This window comes from Marmota marmota, unplaced genomic scaffold (genome assembly GCF_001458135.2).
Source record: "Marmota marmota marmota unplaced genomic scaffold, marMar, whole genome shotgun sequence".
Taxonomy (NCBI): domain Eukaryota; kingdom Metazoa; phylum Chordata; class Mammalia; order Rodentia; family Sciuridae; genus Marmota; species Marmota marmota.
Genome location: NW_026000057.1, coordinates 15,429,279 through 15,444,055, shown reverse-complemented (window position 1 = coordinate 15,444,055; position 14,777 = coordinate 15,429,279). Strand labels below are relative to the sequence as shown.

The 14,777-nt window shown below is 34.6% G+C and overlaps 1 protein-coding gene across 3 annotated transcripts in view; it reads left to right on the top strand.

Annotated features, from left to right (window-relative positions):
- Nucleotides 1–14,777, top strand: part of Gask1b (golgi associated kinase 1B) — a 59,675-nt gene that overhangs the window by 25,147 nt on the left and 19,751 nt on the right. For all 3 annotated transcript variants that reach the window (XM_048813567.1, XM_048813568.1, XM_015484520.2), the window contains exon 3: nt 517–731. In XM_048813567.1, coding sequence (XP_048669524.1) covers nt 517–731 — 215 coding nt within the window. The remainder of the gene's footprint in view (nt 1–516; nt 732–14,777) is intronic.

Genomic DNA, 14,777 nt, shown 5'->3' with positions numbered 1-14,777 from the left:
TGGACCATACAATTTCATTTGGAAATTTTTGACTTCTAAAAATTCTTTTTCTTCCTGACATCATAATGTGGCCTCAGAAAAATAAGACAGTTGTTATTACAAATAGAGAACAGCTCCACTCAGACATTGAATAGACAATTATAAATGTCTGGATTCTTTCCTTTTCTGTGGTGGCTGCTTTTAGATGTGGAATAAAACCACATTAGCCAGAGGACGTTGTTATTGGTGGTTAGTGACCTATTCCTGCCACATCTATAAAATATCTTGTTTAAAAAAATTTTTTTTCATTGTCTAACAATAATTTTCCACTTTGTAAGATTTGTAACAGGAAGCATCATTGCGGTATAAAAAATATTGAAATTTTAGAAGACAAAGGGACCATAAAATATGATGAATCAATCTCTTGCATTGGACAGGTGAGAGAGTGAGGCAGTGTGAGTGAATATCCTGCCCTAAGGGCAACCACAGGGTCAATAACAGGATTCTGAAAGTTTATTTGTCCATCTGATTCCACAGATGGCCGTCCATGTCCTATCACTCTCTGGGACTCATCTTTATCTCCAGCAAGTAATGATACCCATTCTTCAGTCAAGCTCACCTGGGGAACTTATCAGCAGTTGCTGAAACAGAAATGCTGGCTGAATGGCCGGATACCCAAACCTGAATGGGGCTGCACTGAAATCCATCACCATGAGTGGTCTAAGATGGCGCTCTTTGATTTTTTGCTACAGGTAAGTTTATCAAGCCAGCAATTGGTTATCTAAGACTGACACTTAGTTATATAAGCCTGACCCTAAGAAATTTTCAGTGCCTGGAGATTTTATGAAGCCAGAGCTTAAGTTCTATAATGCTGTATTTGGCGAGTGTAGTATGCCCATTATGAAATCTTACATTCTTTTGGGACCTAATCATAAATGTGCCTTGGTCTTTTCATGAGTTTGTGAAGAGGCAATTTACTGATCATCCTGCAATAGTCGTGCTCATCATAGCTACAATTTATAAGACTATAGGGAGTAGTCTTATCCATTTGGAAGGTGAGTAAACTGATGTTTGGTGCCATTCATTACCTCATCCAAGTTCTCACAAGTACAGAAAGCTAGAGCTGGGATTCCCTGGGACCTGTTGGTGGTATCAGTTTATCTGCTTTCCATCATCCCACACTGTGTTTCAGCAGCCATCTAGCTTACAACCACCAATTCCCTTATTTTCTTTTCAGTATTATTTTTTGGAAATATTTTATTAGTATTTGACATTGGAAAATGATAAATGTTGACCATCTATGTAACTGGGTGACTCTTCACATATAATATGTTACTTGTAACTATTCTCTGTTTCAATGAAGATTTCATGACTCTCTCTCTACTCCCTCATTTTGATTACTGTCTTTCCATTCTCCCAGTTTTTAAAAACTGGTTTTTCTGTTGTTGTTCTGTTAATGAGTATCTCTGGAAATTTAGGACTGTAGGACATTTGCAAAACATTCTCCTTCTGATAGTTCCGTGTGTGTGTGTGTGTGTGTGTGTGTAAAAGGAAGGGATACAGAGGCCAAAACTTAGGAGAAAGCTAGCATAGTGCAGAGTCTAGGAAACAGGAACTGTGATGAAGGAGAGAAGGACCTCTGGAGTCAGTGTTGCAGAGTGACCCATGAGAAGTGAGCTGGGAAGCAGGTGAGGAGGCAGCCAGTGGTCACCAAATACTTCCCCCTTTAAGAGCAATTGGAGACCAGGTGTGAGGCTTAGACTGGTTTTAAATATTTCATATGAATTATCTCATTTTTCTATTTTATTAACATATTAGCTCTGTGATCCAGTATCTTCTCTCCATTTACATGTAGAGAAACTGAGGCATAAGTTATTATCAAGAACTATGAAGAGTGGGGTTTTACTTGGTTTGCAGGTTAACAGCCTACCATAGCCTACCACAGTTTAATAGATGGTATCCTGTGTTGGAAACGCATGATTTATTACTCATGACACAGTGAGTGGTATGTGCCTTATGCTTTCCTTGCTCTTCTAGTTCCATGGGGGTGATGCAGAATGGTTGTGGTGAATGTTTCATATAACGTGTTTGTGTCAGTGATGAGGAATCTGAAGCAGAAATGCCACAGAGAGAAATACCTTTCAGTAGTTACCTAACTTGTTCTGTGTTATATAACCAGGAATTTCCTAAATAAGATCTCAGCAAGTCTAGCTAACTCTAGATTATGTATTCTTTACCTTCATTGCATAATAATTACTAAATTATCCTTGGGTTAATGAAACAAATTGGTATGATAAAATATAATAACAATAAAATGTGGTACAAATGAAGAGACTGAGGGTTAAGAAGGTAAACAAACTTACTTTGAGGTCAGATATTTGGGGAAGAAGTTAGCATAAATGTTACAGTTCCTGAAAATGATGACTGGAGGTATAAAGGAGAAGAAGTCTATGAATCAAGTAGCAAAGTCTATGGATAGTAATGGCCTTGAAGTTTGAAACTGATGAACTAACCTGTAATGAATAGATAGCAAACTCTGGTTGAAATACTTTAATGACATATGTTTTTATTCTGGGACCCTCAATTAAATCTACCCTACTGCCTTCATAATTCTCCTTTCTGTCAGAGGAAATTATTACTAAACCAATAAAACATATTTATGCAATATTTACTATGCATAATAAGGGCCAGGGGTGTAGAACACCAAAGTCGAATATGATGATTATTCTCTCTACCACACTCCAGGTTTTTAAAAAAGTATTTAGTTGGGAAAATATAATATATGAAACAAATGATAGCTCCATTTAAGAATGATTGGCTGAATATAAGTTTTAATTGTCCTGAGGTCAAAAGGGGAAGAGTACTTTGCCATCAAATAGCTAGTGAAGGAAGAGGAATTAGAGTAGGATCATAGGGCTCTCATAGATAGAATAGGGAAAGCAAGAGGGAGAATATAGGATTGGTGATGCCCATTTAGTATTTAAGACATTCTATATATAACATTTGAAGTGGAGAGTTGCTTTAGGGAGCAACAGTGCTTCCTGCCTCAAAAGCTTATGATGGAACATGAAGGAAGAGACCTATTTTCACAAGATGATCTTCTGTTCATTACACGGCCTGTGCAGGAATAAATTCCAGGTAATCTCATGGATGGATGTGGGCATGTGAAATCACTATGATGAATTTTTAACAAAGAAAAATATTTCAAATCCCTTGAAATAATACTTTTAATAATCTAATATTCATAGAACGTTTGCTATGTGCCAGGCACTCTCATAGGCACTTAGATTCTAAACACTAAAATGATAACATATATGATCCTTCTATCCACCCTATGATATTAGTACTATCATTGTTAATATTGTAAAGTTGTAGAACCTGAGGCAAAAAAGAAATAGGTAATCTGATCAGGGTTACACAAGTAATATGCAGTAGTGGTAGAACTTTGGCTTAAGAAACAAACTCCCTTGTGCATGTATGAATATGTAAAAATGAATCCTACTATTATGTGTAATTATAATGCACCAGTAAAAAAAAATTAAAAGAAAAACTAAAACAAAACAAGAATCAAGCTCCCAAGCAATGCTGCCCTCTGTTCATTACATGGGGGAATAATAACTTCATAATTGAATTTTCCAAGTCAAAAAATTTGGAATCATATAGGTAGTCCTGTAATACCCCCTCATCTATTTGGTGACCAAAATCTTGATATCTCTTACCTCCATCTTCTTTTGTTGTGGGGCAGGTCACTCAGAAAACACACCAAGTCCCAGTCTTTCTTTAGCCTGCCAGCTGGTGACTGCCCCCTACAGGACCCATAACTGTCTCTGCAAGGAATGGCCCAGAGCCTGAGCATTTTAGGATATTTACAGGCAAAAACCACACCTGGGTTGACGTAGCTGCAAGCAAACAGGTACAGAAACTGAATTGGGCAGTTAGCGAGACAATACAGTGGGTACATTGGTATTTCCCATGGGACTTTCCAGGTTGGCATAGCAGCAAGCAAGCAGAAGAGAAGTGGGTTAAAATGACCCTAGTTCAGAACAAGTTAGAGAATGATTACTAACATCTAGACAATCAATCTCTGACAAGGTACATTTCCCAAGAAAAATGGAAACCAAAGAGAACAATTTTACATTGTATAAGAATTGCTATTTTGTGTTGCCAAGTATGTTATGCTAGGTAACTATTAAGGGATACAGAGGTGGGGCTTTCCCAAGGGAGAAACATTTCTTACATGATATGGAGTCTCAGGGTAAAATGGAGTCTGTTTGGTCATTGCCCATATAGCCTGGCCCATAACACTTTTAGGAATAGATATGCCCCTGTCTTATTTTATGTGTTGCCCTTTCTTACCTGGATGACTCCCTACAATTCACTCAAACTGGGAGCATTTTCTAATTCCATGAGTAAGGTATGAAAGTGCCTGTTTCCTTCTTTTTTTTGCCAACTCAGGGAAGTGGAAGGAAAATTAATGTTTTTGTTAATCTTATGGACCAGGGGTTTGAGGCTTGTTTATAAACTTTTAGTTTTTCATGTTGAGTGAGATTGAGAATATCATTTTTCAAATATGTATTTTGTTTTCAGTGAACTGTTTGTTCAAACCATTGCCATTTTTATTTCATTTTATAACTTTTTCTTATTGTTTAACAAAAAGGTTTTATATCTTATGAAAATCAGCCTTGATCAGTCCTATAGGTCTGCAGTAGTCTGCTTTTTGTCACTATAACAAATACTTGAAAAAAATCAACTTATGAAGAGATAAAGTTGATTTTGGCTGACTGTTTTACAGATTCCAGTCTATGATTGATGGGCCCTGTTGCGTTGGGCCTTTAGTGAGGCAGCACATTATGAGAGAAATGAGTGGTAGAACTTGTCTCATGGCTAAGAAGTTAAAGAGAAAGAGGAAGAGCCTGGGATACCATAATCCCTTTGGGTTCACATACCCAGTGACTTGAAGACCTCCCATTAGGCCCCACTTTTTAAAGGTTCTACCATCTCCAAGTAGCACTACCCTGGGGACCAAGACTTTAAAAATATGGGCCTTTAGCTGGTATTCCAGATCCAAACTCTAGTGATTCCCCAGAATAATTTTTCTTAATTTGTTGTTTATCTTTTGACTCATAGATTTTACTCCAAGGTGTTGCACTATTATATAAGATCACATCTTATTTGTATTTGTTTTGCCTCTGTATTTAGCATTATAAAATGTTCATAGAAATATACTAATTGAAAAACTTTATTGGACAAATGAGTGCATCAACAAATAGGTCATTTTTCATGGTTTCATGGTACATAGTTATTATTTTTTTACAAAATACTCTGTCTCATCACTGACACTGAAAAATTTTATTTGAATGTCAAAATATATGCTTTTTTCAATGATATTCAGGAATGTATTGGATGGATTTTGTGAACAATCTTAGACAAATTATCCCCAAAGCAAAGTAAAATCACTTCCTCTGTGATACTCGCAAGGGCTGGGGAATACAGAAACCAGTTGTTACTTTTCTGTATACAGCATTCTTTTTGTTTCACCCAATTAATGAATCTACATTCACAAAGGCTATGCATGCCATTTACTGGCTCTGTAAAATGTGAGAGACAAGTAGTCTTTTATTCTTGAAGCTTGGGGGTTATAAACTGCATAGACTAAAATTCTCCACTGTTAGGAAGACAAACAGAAGGATTCTAGAGAATGTTTGAATTTCTAAGATTTGGTCAAATTTCTCAAGATTATATAAATTGACAGGAACAAATTTGAGATGAAGACGATTGTATTTTGATCTAAGGGACATTGTAGTATGATAGTTAATGTAGACTCTGGAGCTGGTCTATAGGTTTGAATCCTGAGTCTGTGCTAGTAATTCCTTACTTGAGAAGTTGCTGTAACTTCCTTCTGCCTTGGTTTCCTCATCTGTAAAAATAGGATGGTTATAATGCATATATACAAGGTTATTGGGAGGATTAAATACTTTTTTACACATAAAGCATTTAGAATAATGCTTGGTACATAAGGTTGCAAATAAATTTTAACATTTATTAAACAAATTGGTCATCCAGAAATAAGAGTAGCAATAAATAAAAATTAAATAAGCTATTACTTTTATTTTTTAAATTGCAAGTCATTCCCAAATAATTTTATTTTTTAATTCTCTTATGGTTTTTTATACCTATGGTAGGTCTCAGTTCATTAAGGTTTAATTATATTTGACTAGTCTGTCTTCTCCAGTAAGCTGTGAATTTCTCAAAGGTAAGACCCTGTCTTACATTATATTTTCCAAGAATACATTATTATTCAATGAGAAATTAATGGCTGTTCACAGAGAGGATGAACAAAACCATATCCTGGAAAATACTTGCTTCTACCATCAGCAAAGAGAATTACATAGTTCTTTCCACTTGAATTTAATAAACTCTTTTAGGTTCTTATTTGTTCTAGATACTGAGCAGTTTTACTTTTGGTGATAAAAATATGAATGAGACCATCTCTCTGCCTTCAAGAGTTATACAATCTAGGTATAAGAGACAAATAATGATACACTATATCAAGCACCATTATTAAGTCTAAAATTTTGCAGAAAGAAATAAGGTGTTGTCAATTCTTGTGGAATTAGAGGTAAGAGAATGTGAACTGAGAATATGACACTTTGACACTTAGCGTGAAAATGAAAGAACACATGGAAATTATGTGAGTCCAAGGGACAGGAAAAGAGTTTTAAGAGAGATTGATCCTAGCAAAGAGCTAAAAGTGTGAAAAAGTTCATTGAATGGGAAAAAATGATGTTTACAGAAACTTCCTGTTTCCTAAAGGTAGTTTTGTCTCAGATGGTTGTGAGTAATAAACTTATGTTCATATATTCAGCAAGAAACCACAATATGAACTGGTATGCCTTGTCCCTTAGAGTGGTCTCTTTTCTGTTACCTCTCCCTTTCTTTTAACATGGCTTGTAAAGATTATTTCCTGAATCTAATGAATTTGATTAAGGAATGTTAATCTTTGACCTCTTCCCTTCTCCTTTGATCCTATGGGTTATTTTTTTCCGTTTAATACTAGGATAAAAATAAAAGTTAAAATTTCAACCAACTCTCTTTTAAATATGAGGAAACTTATTATTTTTTTTCCTAAAATGATATTTGTTTCTTCAGGAACATTCTATATGTTAGTTAAAGAAAGATTCTGATTATGGCCTTCTTGGTACATTATGAAATTCTCCCAAGCAACCCTCCCTTTCTCCCTTCTGCTCCATGATAAGAGTCTCACTTCTAGCTTTCAGAAGCCAGTGAAGAAAAACACAGACAGGGGCTCTGTCAGCAAGAGGCATACTGCTTCAGAGTCTTGGACATTAGGATTTCAAATAGTTGGGTCAGTCTTATTGTTTCACAGAACTAGAATATTGCCAATCGAAATGACCTCCAGCTATGTACTTATTGATTGATCCAAGCAAGAAACTGCTATCATTGCTCATTTATTTCCCAGTGAACAATGAGAGATGAGGTAGTCAGATAATTTCTTGGCTCCGAGTAGCCAAGAGATTCTGGATTTAGCTTTGGCAATATTGGTCAGCTTGATGAAATGGCTGGGATCTGATGAGCAAAGATTGCTGAGGATCAGAGGGTTTAGAGAATGAAATATTTCTGCTTTTTACTTTTTTGTTGAGGTATCTTCCCAATTTCTTTGTGTGGAGAGAATCAGAGAATCTGAGTGGTTTGCTTGGTTACAGGGAGTTTCTTACTAAGGTAAAGGATCTGGGGACGGTATGATTCTAGGCATCACAAATGATAAACTTAAAACTTTGCAGGTGTGGCCATGCTAAGCACTGAAATGTATTTTAATTGTTATAGAATTTTCATTGTACACAACAAACTTTGTCCTTTGTCATAAGTGAAATTGAAAATCATTTCAATATTGATGATGCTAGTTAATAAGATCATGTTATTTCATCTAAAAAGGCCTAAGAAGACCTTTAAAATTATGACACCATCATTTCATTCTTCTGAGTATTGCTTACAATAACCGAGCAAATTGGCCCAAAACTTTGATATTTATTCTTATGAGACGAGGAAACAGATTATTGCAGAGAAAAGGGTGTAAATTAAAGGGCTACAACATGCCAAGAAATTGTTGTTATTAGAGAAGGATTTGAACTATTTTAATTTTAAATCCAATATTTGTCTTACTTTTTATTTAATTATATTTTATTACAGTAAGTTTAATATATAATACTTCATTTTTAAATGAGTCATCGCTTTTGAGTAAAAAGCCACAAAGGTTATAATTTCTATGCATGTATAGCTAAACAATTTCCTTTAAATAGCATTTGGTCATTTCAGCTGCTTCAAATTGATGTCTGGAAGCAAATCTGTCACCTCATCCCCTAATGATTTGCCCTCTTGACTTACCTATTTCTATTCATGACATTTCTATTTTTAAATTTGCCAGGTATGAAAATTAGAGTCACCTTTTAATCTTCCTTTGCTTAGTGCCTCATAGTCAAGTAGCAGCAAACTTTGACAGTTCCTCATAATCACCCTTGTCATATTTTCCTTTTCATTCTTATTAATGCTACTGGAATTAATAAGACTTTCATCAATACAGTCAGAATGTTGTAGGAGACTCATAATGGATCTCCTTGGCTGTAGTCTTCCTCATCTGCCATTTAATGTGCAAATCATTCTCAATTGATCTTTCCTTCTTCCCTTTTAATCACATTGCCTTTGTCAAAACAGAATCTCCAAAGACTTCCATTTGTTTGGAAAATAATGCATTAAAATTATTATAGAAGCTTAGTGATAGAGCATATGGTTAGCATGTGCAAGGCCCTGGGTTCAATCCCCAACACCACCCCCCCAAAAAAAGTGGAAAAATTAAACATAACAAGATATTATGATGAGCTCTAATGTACCTATCATCCAATTGCAACAATCATCAGCTCATTACCAGTCTTGTTTCATCTCTACCCTGTCAAATTCCTGTGCCCATGTTAATTTGGAGCAAGTCATTGACATCAGGTTATTTTATTTGAAAATATTTCAATATGTATCACTAGAGGATGAAACATATGAGTACATTATTACACATAAGCACATTATAATACCCCAAAGAAAATGTAGCAACAATTCCAGTCAAATATGTATTTAGTGGTCAGATTCTTAATTATTTTATAAATGCTATATATTTCAGTTTACCTGAATCAGAATCAAATTAAGCCTACCCCTGTGATTGGCTGGTCTGTCTTTTAGCTTATAGAATACACTTCTCTTACTTTCCCCCAATTCCATTAACTTATTGAAGAAACTAGACTTTTGTTTAATGGAGGTCACACTCTGGATTTTGCTGGTTGCACTTCTTTGGTGACTTTGTTTTATTCTCATGTATTATATTCCATTATTTTTTCCATGTACTATATTCCAATATTTTTTCCATGTACTATATTTTTGTCTTTATTCCATGCACATTGATGTTAAATTTAGAGACTTGATAAGATTTGCCTTTATTTTGTCAAACCTTCATAATAGATAGTGCTGCATTCTTTTATTAGGACACAATTAATATCCAGTTAATCATTTTCATGATATTAACAGTGACAGACACTCACAGTGATCCATCAGTTCGGCAGGCATTGGAAAATGGTGATAGCCTCATTCTATCCTACTTCTTCACTATTAGTTCATTTATTATTTTTCTTTGAAGACAAATTTTCCCTAATCTCCTGTTTGATTATCCAGTAGAACTGTTTATACAGAAAAAAAGACAATTACTTTTAAGAAATGCTATAACCTGACCTTTTAACTTCCTTTCCATCTTGTCACCATTCCTTTGCACTGTGTGTGTGTGTGTGTATGTGTGTGTGTGTGTGTATTGTAGAGCATGGTCTATCTGCTGTCACATTCCTGGCGTATTCTCCACTGCAGCACTACTCCTGCAAAGCTTTCTGGGACTCACTTAACTGGATTAAGTACCCTTCTTCTTCTGGACATCTCATATAATTTTAAAATAAGTTTATATTGTATTTAATTTATAGAGAAGTGACAGAATATTGCACATGTAAAACAGATATGAGTTCAAATTCCAGCTTGTTTAATAGTAGAGAGTTCATAATTTTTCTGAACTTTAATTTATTATTATTATTATTATCATTATTTTTTTTTTGGTGCTGCAGATTGAACCCAGGGCCTTATTAATACTAAACTACACTTTACCACTAAGCTACAATCTATTCTTTTAGTGGGAGAATAATTCTATCTTCTTTACATATTTATTATGAAAATAATATAAAGTAATGCACACAAAGTACTTATAATGCCTGGAAGATATCAAGAACTCAACCAGCATATCTACAACCGCTCCATGTATAAAGATTTGAATTGCATATATGTATTTATATGTATATATAACTATCATAGCTATGATTTTCTGAGTCTTCAAATATGGAAAGCCCCTTAGTAGTAGGGATTATATTGGTATTTCTTTGAATTTTCTACAGTGTAGGGATGCCTATTACAGCATCTGGTGCTGCAAGAATCCACAAGACCACATAAGATCAGTTTCCTTGGACCTGTCATTCAGGTCAGATTGGGACAGAGACTGTCATTTTTATACAGACAAAGGAACTGCAGAGTACTTCCTTAAGTATTTATTAACTGTGGGGTTCTCAGCCTACAGAATTTGCAAACTCATTTGAGATTTTATTCCTAGATTCTGTTACAAGGTTTCTATTCCTTTTATTCAGTCATAAAAAAATACCAAAGCATAAGAGTAACAAAACAAATACCATATTTCTCCTATCCAGAATTATTCTGTCAATGTTTTTTTCATTCTTGCATTCAGAGATATAATAATAAGTTGAAGTTCCCTTTGACTCATGTCACCCTCTGCTCTTCTCCTGCATTTTCTCCCCACAAGTCATCCCTCTAATGAAATCTGTACACATCTTTCCAGTCAATTTAAAGATCATTTTGCATGCATGTATGCATGAATCCATGCATAATAAGTGGATATCTGTGTGTATTTTAAAAATTTACCTACTGTAAAGGCAATTGACTATGTATTTTTCTTCAACTTGCTGCTCCTAGGAAAATCTTAGTTTAGCCAATATCTAGTTTGGTTATGGCAGAAATAAGGGTGTGGTAGGAGGTAGATAATAGAGAAAATCTATTCCTGAGAACATATGTCTATAAGGCAGCAGCCAAGAAATATTCTCCAGACTATAACCAGAGTCTTAATGTGACAGATACTACAGATTATATATTTCTTACTTTTGGACATTTTAACATCATATAAAAAGCTTTGTTTGGCTTTGTAGGTGTTTAATTTGAGTAGTTTGCTTTATAATTATTTGTTCTATTTTTTTTTCTGTTGGCATAGTTCAGTACTTCTTATTTTACTTTATAAACAAAACCAGGAATTATGGACATACAGGGAATTGTTTAAGGGATTCAATTAAATTAAACACATCTGAATGGAGGGATTTCTATGTTCTATCTGGACAATTTCCACTTAGTCTGTGGGACTGTGTCATTATTTGAGATTTTGTAACTTGTCTTTTGAATCTGACAAAATGTCATTTTCATGCCTGGGAACCAGTGTTTCTCAGTGTGGTACCTTCCCAGCTGTTTTCTTTATTGATCTGCACATCTAATTCCACTTTAAGTGTCTACAGAACACATTCTGTTTCCACATGGGAATTCCTTTGGATTTAACCTTTCAAACAGCATCTGATCTAGGAATTCTGAAACATCTCCCTTTGCAGAAGTTGACCTGTTTCCTTCTGAGTGTTAGGCCTTCTCAAAACCTTGGGGAGATTAGGAAACCAACATTAGAATTATATGGGTCTATACTTCAAAAGGCAAATGGTTTTCCTTTTTTATGGGCCTTAATGGAATCTTCTTCTCTGGTGCTCAAATTCCCTTCCAAAATATCACAGTTTGGGAAAGTAAATACAAAGGCATTGACCTGTGAATCTCCCTTTTGGGCTTTGACATTATTTTTCTAGTTGAGACATGACATTTGGGGACCATGTTCTCTCATTTCACAGATTTTAGCTATTTATTTGAGTTTTCATGCCGGGAACTTCGAAGAGAAAAGGTGGTTTAGCCCCACTGAGCTATGTTTGACATAGAGACATAGCTTGCTAGCTAACTGGTCTCTGCAATCAAAATGTACTTCTCTGGAGCCCAGCATACTTTCTTTTAAAAGCTGCCCGTGAATCAATGCATGTCTCTCTTGTTAAGGAGCACACAATTCTTCAGGTATTGGCTTCCAACATGGAATCCTTTAGAACGTTGTGCATTCCTTTTTAAAAACATTTTCCTAAAATTTTTAATTGACACATAAGACATGTTCGTACATTTTTGGATATACAGTGTGATATTTTAAAAAATATGTAATGACCAAGTAAGGTATATGGAATATCCATTGACCTTGAACATTTATCATTTGCTTCTACTAGCTATTTTGAAATGTATGATTAATTGTTGTCAACCATAGTTAAACCCTACTGTGGTAGAGAACATTGTAAGTTGTTCCTCCTATGAGTCTTTACACCCTGTACCTATTAATCATCTTCTCTCCATTTTTCCTCCCCCCCCATACTTCCTAGCTTCTGGTAAATATTAATCTACTCTCAACTTCTATGACATTAACTCTTTGACCTCCAGATATGAGTGAGACCAAATGGTGTGTTTCTTTCCATGCCTGACTTATTTCACTTACTATAACATCCTCCAGCTCTATCCATATTGTGTAAAAATGGAAAATGACAGAATTTAATTTTATATGGTTGGATAATGTTCCATTATGAATGTGCACCACATTTTCCTTATCTATTCATCCATCAGACACCTCAGTTTGTTTCACTCTTGGCTATTGTGAATAGTGAGGTAATAAACATGGGAGTGCAGATATCTCTTTGACATACTGATATTATTTCCTTTGGACATATACCCACTGGTGGGATTATTAGATCATATTGTTGTAAAAATTAATATATTTTTTCACTTACTGTTTACATTAATTTTCAGAGATTATTGGCATTGATTGTTCTAAAGCCTCATCTATATAAAAAGTAGACTAGGAAACTGGTCGACCTTGGTCTTTGCTCTTGTCTCTGTCAAAGGAATAAATAAAGTGGGATAATATAACATAATAAATCAAAGTGCAGCACATATTATTTAACTATATATTATTTTTGTTTATTTCCACTCTTCCACAAATATTTTAGGCGGATCAGTGCATAGTTAGTACATATTAGTCAGTAAGTCTAAATACATATAGCTGTTGGAGAGATCACAGATTTGAGAATGCCTGTGGGATTCTATGTACAACCATTTGAGATTCAAAGATTGTTTAATACATTACTTAAACTAGCTTTGAAACTGGCTTTCTCACTACCTGTGCCATTAAACCATAGACTGAAACCAACCATGGGCTGAAACCAACTTTACTGGTATGTTACAGGGAAACAGGAGTTTAGTGCATTGGCCCTCTAAGTACATCTGCAAGGAAGCAAATTAAATGATGGGAAAAACTGACTTGATAGTGTTTCCACAGGAATACCTGGGAGGGCACACAGATATTCCTTAGTTTTTTTTTCATTCTCTCTTTTCTACTTCTATATATATTTGGCTACTTTTTAAAAAAATTATGGTACATTATTGGCTAATGAAGAAGTAGACTCAGAGTGTGAAGAGTTAACTGAGAGTTCACCCAGTGCAAAAGTGGGATAAGGATTCTGTTAGTCTCATTCTCTTCCCAATCACATTTATGTTGTTTATGGACACAATTTACTAAGAGATATATGAACTTTAAGGAATCATTACTGTTGCATGGGCAAATTGAATGGGACTGTTTGTAGCAGTGTGTGTGTGTGTGTGTGTGTGTGTGTGTGTTTGCCTTTTTTAGGATTCCATGAAGTCAAAATTATTTTCATAATAATACTGAAAGCCTTTTTTTTCTGTTTCCATTGTACTGATAGTTGCACTAGTGGGTAAATCTGTTGATGTTTTAGCATGAATTAAGACAGACACTAAACTACTACTAGTCATTACAGTCTTGTTTACCACTCTACTCACAGGGAAAAAACACATTAGCTAAATGCCAGATTCACTTAGGAGTGTCCTTTGTGAACAATAAAAAACATTAATATCACTAATGGTAAACATAAGTATATATCATTTTAATATCCACAGTGATGAGAGGAATGTATGAAGCATATGTATTGTATCTCTCAGTGCAATGTTTGTATTGAAAAAAAGCACTCATGTGATTATTGGAATTTAGAGCTTATATTCCATTGTAACTTGAAATAAAAATTTTGTTTCTCTTAAATTTTCTTTGGAAAGTATACCAATTTCCTCTGGAATATGTTAATTATGATGAAATGTAATTTTTTAAAAATATTTTTTAAAATTCTGTTTATTCTTAACATGCCAAATAACCCCCATAAATAAATTCTCTTTAGGAGTCCTTAATGATTTTAAAAGTGTCCTGAAGTCAAGAGTTATAAACCATTGCCCTCGGTTGACTTTTTATGAATAGGATCCCCTTTGTCTGTACAGTAAGTTCTTTGTTACTTCAAAGGTATTACATTTCTGTGATTTTAAGATTCTGCAATTTTAAGATTTTTGAGATTTGTTTTATTTTATTTTTTACAAGAGACTGTACAGGGGGAAGCATGGCTTATGGCCTAATTAGACACCTTTTAGTAGTTAGCTATTTGAACTATGTGAGTGAGCTCCCAATAAGTGAGCCAAATAAAGCCAGTATTCATTCTTTCATTTTCTTTTTTTTTTTTTAA